The sequence below is a fragment of the Labrus bergylta genome, chromosome 13 (genome assembly GCF_963930695.1).
Source record: "Labrus bergylta chromosome 13, fLabBer1.1, whole genome shotgun sequence".
Classification (NCBI taxonomy): Eukaryota; Metazoa; Chordata; class Actinopteri; order Labriformes; family Labridae; genus Labrus; species Labrus bergylta.
In genome coordinates, this window is record NC_089207.1 from 4,439,468 (window position 1) to 4,459,768 (window position 20,301).

The 20,301-nt window shown below is 40.2% G+C and overlaps 1 protein-coding gene across 12 annotated transcripts in view; it reads right to left on the reverse strand.

Moving 5' to 3' along the window:
- Positions 1-1,104: 1,104 nt before the first annotated feature.
- Positions 1,105-20,301, reverse strand: part of LOC109996896 (target of Nesh-SH3) — a 31,278-nt gene continuing 12,081 nt past the window's right edge. Inside the window, exons 8-24 of one of the 12 annotated variants that reach the window (XM_020651227.3) lie at positions 19,936-20,001; positions 19,633-19,728; positions 18,942-18,968; positions 15,818-17,782; positions 14,314-14,391; positions 13,742-13,930; positions 12,869-12,934; positions 8,936-8,998; positions 7,684-7,806; positions 7,207-7,296; positions 6,858-7,067; positions 5,564-5,669; positions 4,005-4,084; positions 3,365-3,394; positions 3,059-3,217; positions 2,298-2,420; positions 1,105-2,210 (exon numbers count right to left, since the gene is read on the reverse strand). In XM_020651227.3, coding sequence (XP_020506883.2) covers positions 2,095-2,210; positions 2,298-2,420; positions 3,059-3,217; positions 3,365-3,394; positions 4,005-4,084; positions 5,564-5,669; positions 6,858-7,067; positions 7,207-7,296; positions 7,684-7,806; positions 8,936-8,998; positions 12,869-12,934; positions 13,742-13,930; positions 14,314-14,391; positions 15,818-17,782; positions 18,942-18,968; positions 19,633-19,728; positions 19,936-20,001 — 3,587 coding nt within the window. In that variant the 3' untranslated portion in view covers positions 1,105-2,094. Of the gene's footprint in view, positions 2,211-2,297; positions 2,421-3,058; positions 3,218-3,364; positions 3,395-4,004; positions 4,085-5,563; positions 5,670-6,857; positions 7,068-7,206; positions 7,297-7,683; positions 7,807-8,935; positions 8,999-12,868; positions 12,938-13,741; positions 13,931-14,313; positions 14,392-15,817; positions 17,783-18,941; positions 18,969-19,632; positions 19,729-19,935; positions 20,002-20,301 lie in introns of all 12 variants that reach the window. The other 11 variants (XM_020651226.3, XM_020651229.3, XM_020651228.3 and 8 more) reach the window with 11 other exon arrangements.

Sequence of the window (20,301 nt, forward strand, 5' to 3'; positions counted from 1 at the left end):
AGTTTGTCCGGTAAAGTTTTACAGCTACGCCGCTGATTTTGGAGCGTACTTTTGTTGTTATGTCTACTTGGAAAAACTCCGCAAAAAAACAACAACAACGAAAACGAGGGAGAATGGAGTGAAGATGACGATCGGCTAATTCCAGTAAGGAGGAGGCTAATAGGCCGGGTCTTTGTAATATAGCAATAAGTAAGGTCTTTCACCTGCCTTTTGTAAAGTGTCTCGAGATAACACTTGTTATGAGTTGATGCTATACAAATAAAAATGTATTGATTGATTGATTGATAATGTTTTTCTACAAATGGAGGATAATTTTTTGACAGTTATGAGAATGAAGAAGATGGCTGTATGAAACGAGCTGCATTAATACTGTAAGTTAAACACATTTGCTGAAGGTAAGCTTTTTCTTTATCATGAGCTGTGTTTCTTGGGCTAACGCTAGCTTAATAGCAGGAGTTGCATATTACTTTTTTTTTTTTCCATGGCAGCATTAAATGAATCTGCTTTATCATAAAGTGCTGTTGAACACTCAAATGCAATTTTGTTCACAGCTGAAGTATTATGATGCTTTGTAGTGACTTTGATTTAATATTTGGTTGTGTTACTTTACGCATTTTTTATGTTCACTAGTATTGCTGAGGGTTGATTATTCATTCATGCATGGTACATTATAATCAATCAATCAATTTTTATTTTGTATAGCGTCGACCCATAACAAGTGTTATCTCAAGACACTTTACAAAAAGCAGGTAAAATACCTTACTCATTGTTATGTTACAAAGACCCGGCCTATCCATCATGAGCACTTTAGCAAAGCAGCAAAAGTTACAGTGGTAAGAAAAAACTGCCTATAAGTAACATATATTTTAAGCACCGGTATATCCAGCATGATGGAACTTTGTTATTCTGTCATGAGCAAATTGCTTTATGTCAACTGACGTGTGGCAACTGCTTGGTAGTTCACATTTTTGGGGGAAATTCCTACCAGTTCTCTTATTGGCAAGAAAGCAAACAAGCAAGTGAGATCTCTAAAAGTGTCAAACTTTTTCTTAAACATAAATAAACCTCTGGAGTCAAATGGAAATTGAAAAGAAAGTCAGTAAATATGAAAACAAGATTTATTGCTGAAATTAAACATTGTGCTTAACAGAGTGAACATTTCTTTCCAATAATTGAAAGCTTTATGTACATGAAGTTACTTTGAACACAAAAACATAAATAACGTCATTTGTTATTTCATTTCATATGGAACCTCAGTTTTGTTATTATTTTTAAAAATATATATTTTTTTACAGGCTGAGCCTTCACAAACACAAAAAAACACAAATCTTTTTTTTTTTTTCAAAACGACACCATAGGAGTATCAAGCTTCGGCTTGCAATAGATCATTCATTTGGCCAAAGCTTTTCTTCTTTTACCTGAAATGATCCAAACTTTTTTTTATCCCTGGTATACAAATTGCATTTGACATCATATACATATATTAACACAAGTTTAATAATGTGCAAACTGCAACTGTTAATAATCCCTTTGGGCCAGCAGAAGGTTGATTCTGCATGTCTGTGTTTACTTGTATTTTACATAATCAAAATGTACAGTGAAGTATCATTGTCAACTCTTTGTATACAAATGTGTGTGTACAATGTGTATGCCGACATGCAAGTACTGTTTTAACTTTCTTATATCAAAAGCCAGAGGACACAGAGAAAATTCAATAACAATCTCCTTGATAAATAACATCAAACAAGTTATGACACTTTGGGAGCCAGCTTCCCAACAAGTTCTCTGTGGTTACTGTATATTCAGCATTTTAGTTCACCTGCATTCTTGCGTCCATTGTGACCTTTTTGATAAATACAGAAACGGAGACCGATGTTACAAATACACTCCATTGAGTTTTGTGACACCTAATAGTCTTGGACAGGATCATACCCGGAAGAGAGGGCTGAGTTCAAACAAACAGACCCATCTACAGTGTCCATGGTAATATGAAAGAAAGCCCAACATCCCTTCAAGCCTGGTTAGGCATCTTCTTCTTCTTCTTCTTTTACTACTTCTGCAGCAAGTTATCCCTCCTTCATAGCCATGTGGGTCTTACCATTTCCCGGGTATGGGTGTACCACACTCATACCAGCCAACATAAGTAACATGTGACTTCCCTCCAATCTCTCCAAAATGCACAGGCTCCTGTCTTAAGGCCCTATAAAACCCTGTTACAAATACAAAGAGGATGGGATTAGATTCTACATAATGATAGATTAATCACAATAATGATTATTCATGCGCTATCAAATTACCTGGCCTGCTTGGCAGCTGGTCAGCAAACATCTGAGTGCCAGTCCGTCCATCCAGAAAAGAGTCCACAAATTGACAATGGTCCTCACCATGTCCCGTCTGATCTCCTATGTTGTAGAATTTCCCTATTGGACAGAAGGAGCATGTTTTTAGCTATAAAAACAAAAAGTTAAGATTGATATGAATTTAAAGTGGTCAGAAACAGTCCTGATTATTTATTGACAATAATATGACCAGGGTTTACATTTTCTATTTGTAGTTGTTTGCTTATATATAGTTAATTTTCCACCATAAATATACTGGAAAAGAGTTTCAACTGTACCCAGTTTTAAGGTGAAAACAGAAGCACTTATTTACTGAAAAGAATGCACAGTTGTCCAAATTAGAGTTTACACATAGCTGACATTTTTGATTGTAATTTATTTCTGGCCCTAAGCAATTGCTTAGTCAACTCTACCAAGGAGTTTATGTTTTCGATGCTGCTTTAGTGCCATGTCTGGTTTACAGATTACAGATTACAGAAAAACTACTGGCCCAATTTTAATGAACCTGATTGGAGGTTGGAGCATGGACTAAGAAAAATCCCATACATTCTGACAGGATCCAGATCCTACTAATGCATGAACAATATTGGAGATACACTGGTATAAAAAAACCTCAAACTGGTTTTGTTTGAGTTTTGCATATTGTACTTGACATTGGCAGAGTAGATTGCTGTCTCTGCTGCCTCTACTAGTTCACTGTTGCTTGATTCTTTAATTACCATTAAGAGAGTCACTCAGGTAGATCTTGTATCTCAGAGAGTTGCAGAGCTGGATGCCAACAAATTTTCGGTACCAAGTTCTCTTCACGTACTGCTTTCCATTGCATTCGGAGTAGGAATCCGTTTTAAATGGGAACTGAGTCCAGATGGCATCTTTGCCTGTGAGGAAATCATTGAAAGTGAAGGATTCATAAACAAAGGGACATCTCTATAAACAAGAATCCTAAAGTTAAAAACTTTAAAAAAAAAAAAAAATGGTATTAAGCCAGAACATAGCGATATGAAGACCAAAAAAAACGTATTCACCTGACACATTTTCGCTCACTCGCGGATCAGCTACAAACATAAGAGAAAGGTGCAATGAACAACATCGTCAAAATAACTTCAGATTAACACAATGACACACAACTTCTTGAATTATTGTGCAAGACAAACTCAGGCTTGTATCAGAGCCCATTTGGCACATTATTTATAATGTTTAGCCCCAAAATACTGAGCTTTGATTGCACTGGGGCACAAGGCCAATTCAGCAGAGCCATCTCGTCTTAGTGTTGTCATTGTGAGTTTAAGACACAATATCTGATCAACTCAGGGCTGTACTTTATCTGCTTTATAACTGATGCAACATTAGCTCAGATTTCTCTGATCAGTCAGATCACAGAGTGGATGATATGTTTGAAATAATCCTCCAAGGACATGTTGAGCTCAAAAGTCCTTGGAGTCTTAATCAGTCAGACCTCAGTGCCATGTTGAAATCATTAGACCAACAACTGCCTAACAGTCCAACTTCTGAGACTCATCCCAATTCTAATCTCTGCCTAATCATGAGCAACATTCACAATCGCATCAACATTTAACTTATTGGTATTTTCTGTCAGCAAACATTAGAATTATGAGGAATCTCTTTGGTATGTCTTTACAGGATTAGAGAGTTTTTAAAACTTGCCTGATTCTGTGTTGAAAGACACAGGATCACTGGAGGGTCCTGTTCCCAGCTCATTTCTTGGTGTTACTGTGAATTCATAACTGAAATATAACAAAAAAAAAAAAGGGAGGAAAGAGAATTAAAAGGCAAAAACCCAAACTTTGATAAAAAAAAATCCTCAAAACTCAAGAGCTTGGACACATTATATTTTCATGCCTTTGACAGCTAAGAATCGGTCACACACACAAGATCACACACATTCAATGAGCTGATGGTTATTCCACGTGCTGCGTTCAGATGTCCTGGCAAGAGTTTGGCCAATAGTTGGGCCAGAAAACCAAGCCCAGAGGAGGGTTCTGGTGAGTTTTGAGACTCCAGATGCTGGGATCTAATTAAAAACCCACTCCACCCAGATATCGTCAGCTTTTTGTGTCGCTTTATCCGCTTGGTATATGGAAACCCAAAGTGAGTCAGTGCATAGGCTGAAGGAGCGTGTTGCAGTGCCATTTTATTCCCTCGTCCTTTAGGAGATTTACAGTGAAGCGAACTAATCTAATGATCCAGTAGTTCAAACATTCTGTATTTGTTAGAGGTGCCCTGTGGAGGGTTTTTTTTGATAAATAAAGTAATGTGTATATTCTGTTTTACTCATCAAAACAAATTGTGGCTGTCCCCAAGGTCTAAAACACATCATGAATGCATTTCCTTTCTCAGAAAACATTTGCAGAGGTAACTGTGGGAACAATGGTTGTTGACCTTTTTTGTCAACCAGTAAGAAGGTTATTCTCCGCTGCATCTGTTGGGGCATTAGTGTCTTCGTTGACAAAGTTTCATGCCGATTGATGTTTTCAATAGTTTGACAAAACTGGCGAGGCTTTTGTTTATTATTTCACTTGATAGGATGTGTGTGTTTACAACGAAAACAGAGACAAATAATATTGGATATAACCAAGATGATATCACATACTGGTTTTTAGATTATCATTTCAAAGCTCTGCATTTGGCATTTTGGCATTTTGGCCTTTGCCGTCTTGGTCTTTGATGAAAAAGTGACCATATTTATCATTTATACAAGTAGATGGATAACCAAGAGGCCTGATTCAGTGACTTTAAAGCTGAGGTGGTGCCTATCGGACAGCAAAGTGAACCCTTCAGGCCACCAAAAACAGCCACTCTCTCAATAATGCATAATGAAATTCACAAGGTTGAATTAAAAAAAAATACAAAATAGTCTTACTTTTCTCATGCAGTTGATATGTTTTTTTCTGCTGTAATATTTGCCATTTTAAAATTGATGTCTATGAACAGTGCCTTGCTTTTGGTGTAAGCCTTTAGTGGTCATTTTAGGAACTGCAGTTTTTGGCATCCCTGCATTTGCTTCATTTCTCCCAGAAATTTCCACATTGGACCAAATCCTAGAAATAACAGTGCTAGTACAGGCCAGACACTCTACAGGGACCTTTACAAAAATGTATCTTGACAATCTTAGTTATTTGACCTGGTAAGAGTACCCGACAAGCTGGAGGACTGAAGGAGAAAAATGTTAAGGCAGAATGTCACATGTTCTTCCAGACACATACCTGCTCTCTGGCTTCAGATTCTCCACAGCTGTGTGTGTCTGGTTGGTTGTTAGTATAGACACCTCCTCTCCATTTGGTCCTTTCGTGGTGGATATGACGTCATACTCTGACAAAGCAGCAGGGATATTAGTGTGCATGAAGTAGCACAGAATATACTTCAACTTCTTGATGAGATGGAGAAAATAGAAGGAAGTAAAATTGCCTTGTACAACTGGCTGTCATTAGTGATGACACACTTTGAGTGGCTAGGGAGTTCTTGCCCATAGAGTTGTTTTTTCCCTTGTCAAAAGTAGACTTGTAACTAAGTATAGCTCGTAATAAGGAAGTAGAGATGCCCCGGTTGTGAAAGTCGGGCCTTTTACTGATACTGATCTTTACAATAACTATTGAGCTAATAGTCCATTCTGATACTGATGTATTTTGAATACTTCTACTTCTAATGCTTCAGTGTCTACTTTTAAAAGCAATGAGATTTGAAGTTAAACTCCCACACAGTAAGTTGTATCATTGAACGGCCAAAAACACTCTCTCCCACTTCCACACACTTAGCATCACCAGCAAACACAAATATTTCCTGCTTTAGTTCCTCTTCTTCATATCTTTCATGATCGAAGGGGGGAGACACATTAAACAGGAATGCCTGCCGTTGCCATGGTAAATCGGAATCAGTTGTGAAACCCAAAAAAAAATGTTGTTTTTTTGCCATTGGGATGAAGTCAGTGAACAGGGTAATTACAAACCAATACCGGAGTTCAACTGAAACATTGGTGCATCCTCACAGAGAAGTTTATGTAGCCACAGTGACATTGCCCTAAAAAATGGCTTTTTGGCTGTCCTCATCTTGGCCCTCAAAAATGACTTATTTGGAAGAGAAAGTTGAGGGAGTATTTTTTTCACACCTCATCCAGACTAAGAAGTGGCCCCTTGTATTTTTAAACAGATGGTTGCCATGTTCTCATGCATACCCTGTTTTCATTTGGTTGACCCTTAAATGGTGCCATAATTCACAAAATGAGGGTCATGCTGTGATAAAGAAGACTTGAGACCAACAGTTGAGACGAAGCTCAAAGGGAAATTGCTTTCTGAGGTCATAAATCAAGTGAGGAAAAAAGGAACCATTTCTCATAGACTTCTTTTTACAACTAGTGGAGTTGCCCCCTGCTGACATGAGGAAGAATGCACCTTTAAGGCTCATTCAAGTGCCTAAAAAACAATTGAAATTGTTTTATGCAGTGGATGCTTCCAAGTGTGCTCATGAGGTGAAATTATTGAACCAGCCTTATGATCCTCATACCTCGGGTTTCGTTGTCAGATTTCTGCCAGTCAAGAATGACAAAAGACGGGCAGCCCTCTACAGTAACCACGGTAAGGTTGGAAGGAGGTACGCGGGGAGGACCGGTCACATTCTGATCAGCCCCCTCCTCATCAGGGAAGTAAGCGAGGGAGGAGGTGATGGAGCACGGCTCATCTGGCTTTTTATCAGTCTTGTAGATCACATGAGGAGCTGGGGGAAGGCACATTAAATACAGCAGCTATGCATTAATGGAGGCTATCATTTTGAATTGGTTGCTTAGGTAAATGCAGTATTTCAGAGTAGTGTTACTAGGGAACCCACTGTGGAGAACTGCCCTAAGGAGTCTTACCTACAAAGCGTTTCTTGCCCATGATGTCTACTTCAGATGCAGGCATGGGCCTGAATATGGAGGAATTTTCATTTATGTCAAAGCGGCTGCCTGAAAAGGAAACAGAAGCAAGTAGTTGGGTTTAGGATTATTTGCCAGCAGTCCCTGGCAGCTCTTTCTGTCCTCAGTTTTACAGCTCTGGCCCAGGTCAGCTGCATGCTAGCACCCAGCACCTGCTCTGGCTTGAATTCAGCGTCTTTGTCCATCTCCTAGTATGATGAATATCTTTTTTCCTGTTACTACAAGACACACCTGCAAGCTGCATCACCAATATCTACTAATTATTACCATGTGCATGCATTGACGGAAGTCAAAAAAGCGTTTTCCGATTTTTTTCCTGGTCCATGATTAACTTAATTTTTCCAGCTGGTGTGAAGTTGTCATGATAATGAGACGTTGCTTTCCTCCAAAAATACATTCAAAGTGTATTTATCGTACTGTTTACTGCAGGGGCGGAGGTGGTTGTCTGTTGTCTGCGCTCTTGCTTGGGTTTGGCTGTGACCAGAGGGAATGGCTTCAAGATGGACTCCTTTTCTCCTTGTTTCAGGTCCATGGGTTTATCTAAGGACAGAGCAGGAGGAGGAGAGATCAGCTCTTCACCCTCATCATCTGACTCACAGTCATGCACAGTTGCGATCCATCTGCTCTGGCCATCCTCACTGAGCAACTCAGTGGCCTGTTCCGTGCTGCGAGAAAGATCAGAATTTGCTTCTTGAGTCTTTAAAGGGAAAAAAAACCCTTGCCAGAATACTTCTTCTGAGACCAGGGGTACGCAGATGCTCAGAAACGTGCGCAAACACATTCACTCAAACACTTTTTGCACATAAAGTACACTTAAAACCAAACAGAGAGAAAGGAGAGCGATAGAAACAGGTGACAAAGTGAACAAAGACTCAGGAAGTCCAGGAAAGAGCTTTTGCCACAAGGCCAATGAGTTAAGCTGTATGTCAAGATGAACGCTGTTTTGTTAAGAAGTTAACACTTCTTATTCTATGAAAGCAATTTTCAAATTCTAAGATCTTTTCTTTTATTGGCGTAGTATTGCTTCAGACTGCATGGAGCACAGAGCTACACAGCAGAGACATTCTTGATGATGTGGAAATATGTGGGGTGTTAAAGTTAATTAAGTTTCATGTTGGACTAAAATCAAAAAAAGTGCGTACAAGGCATTAAGGATTGTGCTGAGAAAGGAAGCACAGGAAGCATAGCAAATGAGATAGACATTTTTTCACACAGAAGAAAAGAAAAACAAGTGTTTACATGGCAAGCAGGTCCTCTTTTTTCTCAGATTTGTTAATCGTTTTGGTAAGATGCTAAAAAGAAAACCTCAAGCAATGCTAATTCTCTCCGTTGCTGCTTAGTGTCATAATAACAATCCCATCCTTTGGCGTCCAATACCAATGCATTGTATCCCCACTGTCTAACTCAGGCATATGTCTGTGTCAACATCGATGAAACGTTGCTAAATATATTTTTCATACTCTTTGACTACAATACATCAAAACGTTAGCCGAGGTGTTGGTGACGTTAAAAGTTTTCTGCATCTAAGGAAAGGCATGAAGACAAAAGTTGGAGAAACCACCGGCTTGAAAGTTTGGTCTCGCTCTTTTGTGCGTAACTACAACATACAGGTATTAAGGTGCAGCAGTGCCAGTGGTCAGTGCAGCCATTGCTGTTCACTGTTCCTCACCATGGTCACTGGGTTTCCCCACCAGGTTGGGTGTCTTGTTGACAGGAATAGATGGACGCTGAACTGCAGAGAAATCTGGGAAACAAGAGTCATTTTTTAGTCAAAAACCACATTGAAACAGAGCAGGTGGTCAGTTCTAAGGAGGGAATAAAAACTGAAAACAAGTGTTGTTGGTTATTTTAATAATGCAATAGGGAAAAAGGAATGTCAAGTTTATAGGTTCAAAGACTGGGAGACATTAAGCAGAGAGAGGACTTCAGACTTGTACTGTGTTCTGAAAAATGAAAATAAAAACACAGGCTTAATACAAACAACAATAAAGCACATAAAAGCCAAGCAGATTGCATGTTAATTCTTTATGAAGTGCTGCCATAGAGAACCACCACCGTCTATGACTAATGAAAACCATGACAGTGTTTAACAACCTTGAAACCATTAAGTCGTGCTTTTAACCACTCACCCAAGATCCCCCAAAGAAAAACTCAGGAATTTTAAAATCCTTGTTGAATCTGAATCAGGAAATTAAGGGAGAAGGGCCAATATTTTGTAAATAGGATTTTGACCCCCTTCTGTGATTAACTAATTTGGACCAAATGCACTTTGACAACCAAGCATTGTACAAAATCCCTGAACCCCAGAGAAATTAAAGATCAAGCCAAGCCATCATAGGAAACTCAAATCAGTTTGACTCTAGACTTGTTTAATGAACACAAGGGACTGATTAGATTTAGTGAAGTGGAGAAGTGATCACAAAGACTAACAAGTCTTCTCAATGAAAACACAATGGATACAGTGCAAGTTGTGAAACTCAGATGTGTTAACATGAAGGTTCTGCTACGATTTAGTGTGGTTAAAGAAGTGTATCCTAAAACCTTGTTATGATATCTTAGAGGAGGCTGAAAAGCTTCGGGAGGCTTGACACATGGAAATGTTGTACATCTGAATTGTTTTGAGATCATCCATTTAACTGTAGTGATTCACCTCCAGAGCATCCACTCCCTTTGCCATTTGTCGTTTCTTATCTCAGAGATTCATCAAGGGGGTCCTTCTGTTGACAACATTTTGTAATTTTTCAATTGTTTGGGCCAAAACATGGCAGAAACATTTCTCCTGGATTTGTTTCCTCCCTGAAGCTGACCTCCTGCTGGTCGGCATAAATCAGTGATCTCTGGCATCTTCTACCAAGAGAAAGGAGCTGAGGCCATACAAGCGGAAACATCTGCCAACAAGTCACTGATTAACTCTAAAAATACGATCTAGGAGTATCTCCTTAACTAAATGCCTGTCTCAAGATATACTGTACAAATAAACAGGGATGTGCTATGACACAAAAGCTCAACCTAATATTTGGTCATTCTGTGGAAACTAGTAGTGCTGCCTGATCCGATGTAGCTGAGTATTCGATGACTCGATCGTCAGGGCCAGGATAATTCCATTCCAGCTACTGTATATGGGGTGTTTAATGTCTAATTTAACATAGATTTGTCTGTTTTATCCAAATAATTAATGACTCATAGCCTATCTTGGTATAAATATCACCTTATTAATGCTTAATGCAGTTCTGAAAACCACTCATACTTTAAATCAATCAGTATTGATAGAAGCTACATATCCATGTTTAGAGAATTTCATTGGCTACAAGAGATTTCAGAAATTGGCACGGTTGCGTTCAACTGGTCATCAGAACAGGAGGATGCACCTCCTTTTAAAAAAGGTTCTCATTGGCAGTTATACGCCGCCATCTAGTGTCATGAAAAGGTCAGCGGAATAGCGGCGGTTTTTAACAGTTCCGTGGATCGTTATGGATTTAACTTGTTTGGATTAAATCTTTTGCTGGATTTAAATCGTGGGGACTCAGTTTGGTGGATTATTATGATCAGGATAGTTCAGTATATATTTAAGTGCTATGTTCAAAGACGATGTTTGTTTGTCCCTGGTCTGACCTGCACAGATGGTGGTCAGTGTGTGTGCCTGCTGTATTGGTTATAAGTTCACTTTAATGCAGACTTAAAAAATGCAGAAAAACTATGTTCTATCATAGAATTAAATGTTATTCCAAGATTAGAAGGCAAATAGTTTAAAGATGTGGTTAAACTCAAATGACAAAAAGGATCAATGAGCACAAAAAACAACAAAACTTTCGACTGTCTAAAGTTTTATACTATAGGTTTACACTGTCGGATGCAGCCGCGGGTCGTGGGTGTATCATAATGCCGTCCTAATTGGTTCATTTTTGGACTGATTTGTTAAATTAGTAAATGAGCATATTTCACAAGTATTTTCCATATTGACAAAGTGAATCCATTGCTTCTGGGGTCAGGACTGCACACTGTGCCCACCTGACAGCTCATAAGAGTTAACTCATGCTTAACTGGGCGGGCATTGGGTTGTAATGTGATAAGATCTGAGGTCAACAACATCCATGTCAACTATGTGTCTACGATCTATATGATATGATCTGTTTGGAGTGCTTCAGTTTCTACAGCAGGTGTTTTTGGTTTGTGGTCCATAATACATCCTTCAAACAGCAGATCAAATTTCTCAAGTGCGAAAGCCCCAGACTCACATCTGTAATGTTAAACAGAAGCAGTGGTGTGAGCCCTGGTTGCGGTTGAAAACTATTTTTTGGAAAAATAGTAAAAGAAATAAATAAAAACACATGCAACAACAGGATATTTATTTATAGTCTAATATAAATAATAATAATAATAATAATAATAATAATAATAATAATATAAAATATTCCAACCTAAACTACATACTGGTGTCTCAAATCACTGTGGTCATTGTTGACTTAGACTCAAACTCGAGCACTGACTGCATTCGGACTCGGAAGATGGTGAGGATGACTCTCCAACTCTCATATTTCTTGATAAAGACTGTTTTATTGTTTATGTGAGAACATTTTTTGTATAAAGCCCTGATGATTTCTTCAGTTTCGAGTGAAGGCTGGAATGTGTGTTCACCTCAATCCAACTATTCAACTGACAGAGGTTTCTGTTTTTGCAACACATTTGTAGATGGACAGTGTCCTTGTTATACCTAAAGTCCACTATATAAAGAGCTTGTAATCCATTACAGTTATTGTAGAGAGTTATTGTAAACTGAGCTCTAAAAAATGTTGCAAACACGCTCTCAAAACAAACACAAAGGCTGAGTACTATTTTGTTTAAGAAGTAATAATGTTTTGTGGGGTTATCACTCAGTGCATGGGGTCAGGAAGGTGAACTACACCTATGACTTTTAAGATAACTGTCATTACCAGCTTTCTTCTTAGATGTATGTTCATGGTGGTAGGCAAAATGACTATTTTTGCCTTAGAGTTGCTTCAAGAGAGCCTTGTGACTCCTTGAAGACCTCTGAAACTTTCCAAGTTTCCAGAAATAACACACACCAGCTGTGACATGGGACTGAAGCACAACCTCTCTTCACAACTCCAAACAACAAGGAGTGAGCACAGCGTCACCATTAATACATGTGGTCTAGACGTGGTTTGTATTACTGCTTAAGATGGATTTAATTACTCAAATTAACTGAGCCTGCTTGGCGGAACGGAAAAAATGTAACCCACCAAAAGAAGGGAAAAGACACATCCACCTTTTTGAGTACAAGAATGCTAAAGCTCTTCTTAAACTAATACAAACCACCTCATGATTACAGTTCCATATGTGCAGGTGACTAAACAATATGAAGGTCTAGGTATTGCCAAATTAAGAATTCTCTAACGCTTCAGTCTCAGTCGAGGTTAAGTTGCAGGGATTTTTGTTTTTGATAATGCAAATGCAAAAAGTCACACTGACAAACAAGTTCAAAATTATGAGAAGATTGTGGCAGAAGCAAAGATCAGTTTGGCCATGTGGGATGGACACACCAGTGCCTCTTTGGTTAGTGAGTGAGGAACACTGAAAGGCAATTATCTTGGTTTGTCTTTACCAGGTTTCTCTCTTGGCCACACCGCAGGTTTAGCAAGAGCATTGCCCCTGTGATGCGCTCCACCGACTGCTGAAAGAAGAAAAAGGTCTATTATAAAATGTTTTGTGTCTTGTTACAAACAGCCAAACAAGAGGTCAAAAAAGGCTTTGTCTTTCTTACTCGTTGTTTTCTTCAAGTCTAACATCAGTGGTAATAAAGCTGGAAATGTGTTTGTGTTTGTAACCTAGTTCGACAGATGTTCAGGATATACACATGGAATTGCTATGACTTCAAACAATATATAATATTGTTTGACATTTTAATTCTCTGCACTTCTGAAACTCTTTCCGGAATATGTGCTGCATTTGATGGAGATAGGGAGAGAGAGAGTGTGCTTGGCTGTGGTGTCTGTTCTGTCTGCACAGTGCTTGGCTTGGCTGGTGTAAAATGTGGTGTGTCCTGGCCAGTGCTATGGCCAGACTTCCCACCCGGCCAGTGAGCGGGCCCGTAAATCATGTTAACGATCCCGACCCCAGAGACACCACTGCTGCTCGTGGTAAAGCTGTGAAATACACACCGCGCACATGTGGCAGAGCGGTGAGAACATATGGATGTTAAGAGGCAGTGTTTGGCAGCCTAGGTTTATCAGTTGGGGGCCGTCCCTCCAAAACAAAAGATGAGTTAAAGCAGAAGATTGAAAAAGTCTGGTAGAAAGGAACAATTGTCCAAACATCTACTTCATACATTTAAGCAAAGATCTTGCTCTAAACCAAAAGACAGTTTGTTTGTCTTCAGTAGATGCACGGCTGCAGCAGGAACGTAAGAAGATGCTGAAAGGAGAGTATTACTGAAGACAAGAGAGGATGAGAGAAAGGAAAGTGAGTAATCGATTACCACCAGGTGAGCTGGAGCTTTGAGAGGAGGGGAATTTCTTGGATGGAGAAAATGGTCGGACACTTTTATGATTGGAATTTGGAGGAACCCCGCTGCGAGACTGAGTGCTGTTTCTTCCTGCTGGAGCAACTGATGAGCTAATAGGAGATTGAGGAACTTCTGCAATGGATGATTTGACGAAACCAGTACCTAGATCAGCAGAAAGGCAATTAATGAGTTTAGGGGAAATCAACGTTTGAGCATGACATCTTTACCTAGATGAAATCAATGAAAAGCACATTAGTGAAAACAATGAAGATTGGACAATGAATGAAATAGAGAGGCACAGATGAGAGACTGGAGAGCTAGCAAGACGGGACTGGTTGTAAGTGGGCAAAGGTGAGGTGAGTGTGCTGGTCTGAAAATGGAGGCACACATAGAGAAAGAAACAATGAAGGGTGGGTTGTGTGGCGTGGTAGGATAGAGATGGTGATGAGGAAGCAGTGATATCATCCAATGGTTGGAGGGACAACTGGGTTTCACGTGACTTTACGGAAGCAGAGATGGTGATGGGACAAACTTGTGGTGTTTACCCTGATTATTACTACCAGCCTTCTCTGTAGCCAGGGCAGGTCTTGGTAGAGGCTTGCCCTCTTCTGGTGGACTAGGAGCTGTATGAAAGAAAACTCACTATTTATCTATATACTATTATAATCAGATAGTACTGCATTTACATGATTATATTATTAACTTTTAAAGGGGGCATATCCTACCCTTATTTGTTGAAATGCAAGGAGATAATTGTTAGGTAAAATCCTTGCAGGGTGGGTAAGGGTATTTGCTTTAATCAGGATATCCTTAAAAATATCTTACATCAGACAAAGCTGAACTATGACTAGGGCTGTCGCGGTAAAGAAATTCCCCATGCAGTGATTCAATAGACCTATCACACAATCCCTTTTTTTATCTATTTAGCACATTTTTTTGTGAATCAGTGGCTGACAACTTAACTTTAAACCTGTACAGTACAATTTGTCTTTAGAATATATGAACTAGAATACATTATGCAATAAGAGTGTGTGAGAGAGAGAGAGCAAGAGCTGATAGGCTGCACGGACATTAACATCATCCAGACCCCACTGAGCGCACACATTTATAATCTGTGTGAGCGAATTTCCAGTGCAAATTTCTGCACACAGTTTAGGAAACCTTCCCCACAGATTAGAAATTTGTGAGCACTGATTTGCAAACCTTTGGCGCAGATTTGCAAACAGCTTTTAAGTCTTTTCTTCCGTGCAACACAACAAAACTCCCATTTAAATGTTGCCCTTGCAACTCTGTTATCACAGCAGGTGAGCCTTATGTAGAGAGTCTTGTTATCAAGACACAACAAAACCACCTACCAAGAGTAGAATCGCTTCACCATCAGTGAGAGAGATGGTAGATGCCAGTTTTGACATTAAGTAAACTAATCCTGTCATTATGTATTCTGTAGCCAAATCGTACTATACAGGTTTTAAAAACGCTGTGTGCTTTTTTAGTAGGCAAAAGGCCAAGGAAGATATGATTCTTGCTGCCGTGACGGTGCTTTGTTTCAACACCAGGATCAAAGATCAAATAAACAAAAGTCACAATTTTAAAAAATAACTTGTGGCCAAGATACTATTTGTTATGTGAGACCAAAAATGTTATGCATTTGTTGTTCATAGGGACCTTTTTGTCGCAGATTTTACAAATTGCTTCGTCTAAATTAGCTGGTTTTCCTTTTTCATTTGGCTAAAGGCCGAACTGTTCCCGAAGTGCAAAATTATTTTCGGTTTAGGTACCAGTGCAGTTACCATTGTTTCCGTCTGAACATGATGAGGGGTGAGGTAACTTCACGTGCAGTTGTCACAGTGGCCTCACATGCTCCGAAGTTGACTTGTTAATATCATGGTAATTCATTTTTGTGGTTACCGCGACAGCCCTAACTTTTCTTAGAATACCCAATATAATATAATGGAAATGTAACTCAAATGCCCCTTTTAAAGTGAAATTTTAGATGAGGTCTCAATACTTGATGTGTGGATTGCGGATGGCAAAAGGTAGGGTCTTTACCCGTAGCAACAGCCTGCCTTGGTGTGACGTTGGAGGTATCAGAGTAGCTCCTGGACTGAGTCTCAAACTGAAGCCCTGGTTGAGATTGTTGTTGGGACCTAGATGTAGGTTGTGGCTTGGGTAGAGGATCAAGTTGGGACTTAGACTGAGCCTTTGGTAGAGGTAGAGGCTTAAGAAGATGTTTAGAATGAGGTGCAGGTTGGGTTTGGGTCTTAATAGGATATTGTGATTCTGGCAACTGTTTATTATTTGTGTGAGTTTGTTTGACCCTCGTTTGGTTCTTTGGTTGAGGATGTGGTTGAAGCTTTCGTTTATTTAGTTGAGGTGATGGTTGAGGCTTGGATTGGCTCTTTGGTTTAGGCTGTGTTTTAGGCTTAGTTTTGTCCCAGGTTTGAAGGTTTGTTTTGGGCTTGGGATGCTTCTTTGACTGCTGCTTAGTTGTTCCTTCAGTCTCAGGTCTTCTTTTTAGTTGAGGCTGTGGGTTAATCGTTGGTTGTGTGTCGATTTGAGGCTGAACTGTGGAGTAAGATTTTGCTTGATGTTGGGGTTTGACATTAATCTTCAGTAGTGCTGGTTGGGTCTGAGGTATGTGCTGAAGTGTTGGTTGATTTGTCAGTAGGTGTGTCATAATTGTGGGATGGGTTATTGTTTGAACCCTGTCCGGTGTCATGGTCTTAGCAGGTGGTTGTGTTTGAAAATGGACCTGATGTTTTAGCTGGAGTTTTGGTTGAAGTTTGTGTTCAGTTGGGAGCTGCATTGTAGTTTTAGGCTTTGATTGGAAATAGGGTTTTGTGTGAGCCGCTGAAGTAGGAAGGGTATGGAGATTGGGATGAGGTGTTTGATGGGTCTTTGGTTGGATCTGCGGTTTGTGGTGGGAGGTTTGTTGAGGATGTGGTTGTGATACGGTATGTGGTATGGTTTGGGATGTTGTGTGGGGTTTTGGTTTGATCTGGAGAACAGATTTGGATGCTGGAGGGGGTTGTGATTGAGGAATGTGCCGTAAAATGGGTTGAGATGTTGCTTGGGGTTTGGACTGGGGTATGGACTTGCATGTTGGTTGGGGTTTTGGCTTGGTCGGATTTATGGGCATGGATTCTGGTTGTGATTGAGTTTGCATTATCGGTTGGGATGTTGGTTGGAGTTTTGGCTTGGTCTGGGGTATGGGCTTGGAGATTGGATGGAGTTTTGGTTGGGGTTGAGTTTGTAGTATGGGTTGGGATGTTCGTTGAGTATTTCGCTTGGTCTGGGGTATGGGCTTGGTGGTTGGATGGAATTTTGGTTGGGGTTGGGTCTGTAGAATTGGTTGGGATGTTGGTTGGAGTTTTGGCTTGGTCTGGGGTATGGGCTTGGTGGTTGTATGGAATTTTGGTTGTGGTTGGGTCTGTAGAATGGGTTGGGATGTTGGTTGGGGGTTTGGCCTGGTCTGGGGTATGGGACTGGAGCCTGGGTGGAGTTTTGGTTGGGGTTGAGTTTGTAGTATGGGTTGGGATGTTCGTTGAGTATTCCGCTTGGTCTGGGGTATGGGCTTGGTGGTTGTATGGAATTTTGGTTGTGGTTGGGTCTGTAGAGTGGGTTGGGATGCTGGTTGGGGATGCATCTCTGCTATGGGATTGGAAGCTGGTTTGATTTGTGGTAGGGGTTGGGTGTCAGATGTGTTCTGGAATGTTGGTTGGGAATGTGGTTTTGTCTGAGGTCTGGACTGGGATGTTTGTTCAGGTTGCATTTTTGGTTGGGTTTGGGGTATGGACTGTGATGTTTGTGAAGGATGTGGTTGAGGCTGGGCCTTGGCCCAGTTCTTAATTTGAGTGTTAGGGGTTTGGGGCTTTGATTGTTGATGCTCTGGCTGAGGCTGAGGCTGAGGGTTTGCTTGAGTTTCTGGATTCTCCACATTTTCCTGGGGGGCTGGCAAGGGAGCTAACGGGATTTCCAGGGAAGGAGGAAAAAGAGATCTGGATTGGTCTCCTCCTGTTGGATTTTGTGAGAGAGAGAAAATATGGGAGTAAAGCCACAACATTGTGGTGTTATATTATTTCAGGTATCATTTTCAGGATGCAGGATTTTTTTTTACGAAATAAAACAAAATATTATTATAGTTTCTAGAAAATGATGAAAGTAACGGCCAACTTCCACCAGATGTGTGCCGGTCTGTCTCCGCTCTGGGCGGCAGGGGAGGTGATAGGTTTTCATTTTATTCAATGTGTGTGCTTTCACTGGGTGCGCTGCGCTGCGTCTCAGCTCCGTCTGAGCTCCAGCAGTCCGGTGCCCTCCGCAGCAGATACATAGGTTTCTATTTTTGCCGGAGCCCGTCGCATCAATTTAGCACAGAAAAAAACAAGTGGGATGGGAAGTCAGACACCGATGCAACATTAAAACATCTGGTTAATTTTAAAAATAAAACACTCCGTTTTAACGGTTCAGAAAAATGACCGTGTGTGTGTTTGTTTATGTGTTTATTAGGTTTATATAGAGTTTTATACCACATTCATCATATTATCTCGCACTGCCGCGAGTTAGTTTGTTAAATTATCGCGGGAATTCCTTTATCTCGGCACTCCAGCTGACGGCTGTGCTCTCCGTGCTGCAGACGGAGAACGCAGCCGGTGGATGTTGACGGATAAGGGTGCACAGAGCCAAAACGGACCGGAGCGGACACGCAATGCACACGTATCTGGTGGAAGTTCAGTGTCAGACATAAAAGCAGCCAGGGAACAGCTGACATTTAGATCCGATGGAGTGCCAACAGCTTTTGGCCTGAGAACTCACAGAGCTAATCTGGACTAAAGCAAAAGTTACACAATAGCTTCTGCCTGGCACTTGTCTCCAATTTCAAAGGAAGACAGACCATATGGAGGTCTTTGCAGTGTAACAGCCGTGTTACTACAGACAGACACAGCTACCAGGTCCAGGATGCCTGAGAGCGAAGGCCACTGAAATCCATTTGCTGTGCCTTTAAGAAGCTATGACACATTAGAGATTAAAAGTTGCTGGTTGATTGTTTTCTGTAGCCTTTCTATAGACCAAATTAAATTGATTGTTCAATCTGATCAAAAGTTATCCTCAGTGAAACAGAATAAAAGAGACAGGAAATAGGAAGTCGGAAAAAGGGAGAGTGACATTTATTTACTGTAGCGTTGTTTTGTAAGAAGACCACCTGCAAATAAAAAAGAAATTATGAATGTTTACTGAGGGGACATAAAGAATACAGTAAAAAAAGAAGAAAGGTAGAACATGAAAATTCTGCTTGGGTTCCTGCTGGAGAGAATTACATTTTTGGTTCATGCAGTTTTGTCATGCAGACTTCACACCAGTGCCTATACTGCATTGAAAGCAAAAGTCTAAGCTTTGTGATGAGCTAAAATAGAGAAAAAAAATATTATTGCAAAATGAGTATTGAAGGGTATGATATATTAATATAGTGTGTATGCACTGTTCCCAAACTCAGTTGCAATATTGTGTCATTTACATGACACAGCCAGATACAGGGACAGTTTGATACAGCGTCTTTCTGAGATATGAAATGAAGGTTTTCACTGAGCAATTTGAAGGATTTATGAATCCTTCCAAGATTAGTCACATTGCTAAAATGCCATGCAGCTAAGGCCACCTATCTTACTGTCACTACAACCCAATCAGCTGACACCATGGGCTTCCTCTGGAAAGTCTAGCTTCTGTACTGACACAGAGCATGCTGCTCTTGCTCATGCAGCTCATTACAAGGACATTGTGAAGCACTGACAGCATCTCAGTTATTGAAGGCCAAGTTTATGACTGCATACAGCCACAGTAAGAGCCATGAAGCTTTTTTATAAACTAACCGTGATTGTCTTTTTTACCGATAGGCAGTGTGGTGACCACAGGTAGTTTGGGTCCAGGGGTTGACAGAGATTCCTGCCTAGTAGTTGTGGTTGGAGCTGAGAAATATAATGTGCATTAGAAGACCAGGAGACACGTTTTAATTGTATATGTCCTGTGAAATGAACAGAAAAACCTGCTGAACAATAAAGAGGAGCCAAGATCTGCAGGATAGTAATAGAGAAGTCATGTAGAATAGGTCAGGAATAAGGACAAGAGTTTTTGTCTGACTTCTTAATCCAGTTTTAGGTCAGAAATTGAATTACCAAGAGTTGTCTTTGGAGACATTTCCCTGATGAGTGTTACTCTGCTCTTGGTCCTGTTATGGGGAACTGACAAGAACATAGGAAGAAAGATTTAAGTCAGAGTCACACAGTAAACAAGTTCAAAATATGCTGAAAAAAAGCGTCATGTTAGGGAATAATCTTCTTGCAAACTAAAGTAACTGTAAAATAATTCTGGCTTCTATCCCAGTACAAATAACTGGTATCTCAGGCTGTTTGACCTCATGGAAGCTGTGGACACAAGCTGTAAACATAGCAATAACATGACCTGAATATGGAATGGGGAATACATGTTATTATACCCCTGCGGGTAATATTCATTATTTTTAGCCAGTTTTGGATCACCAA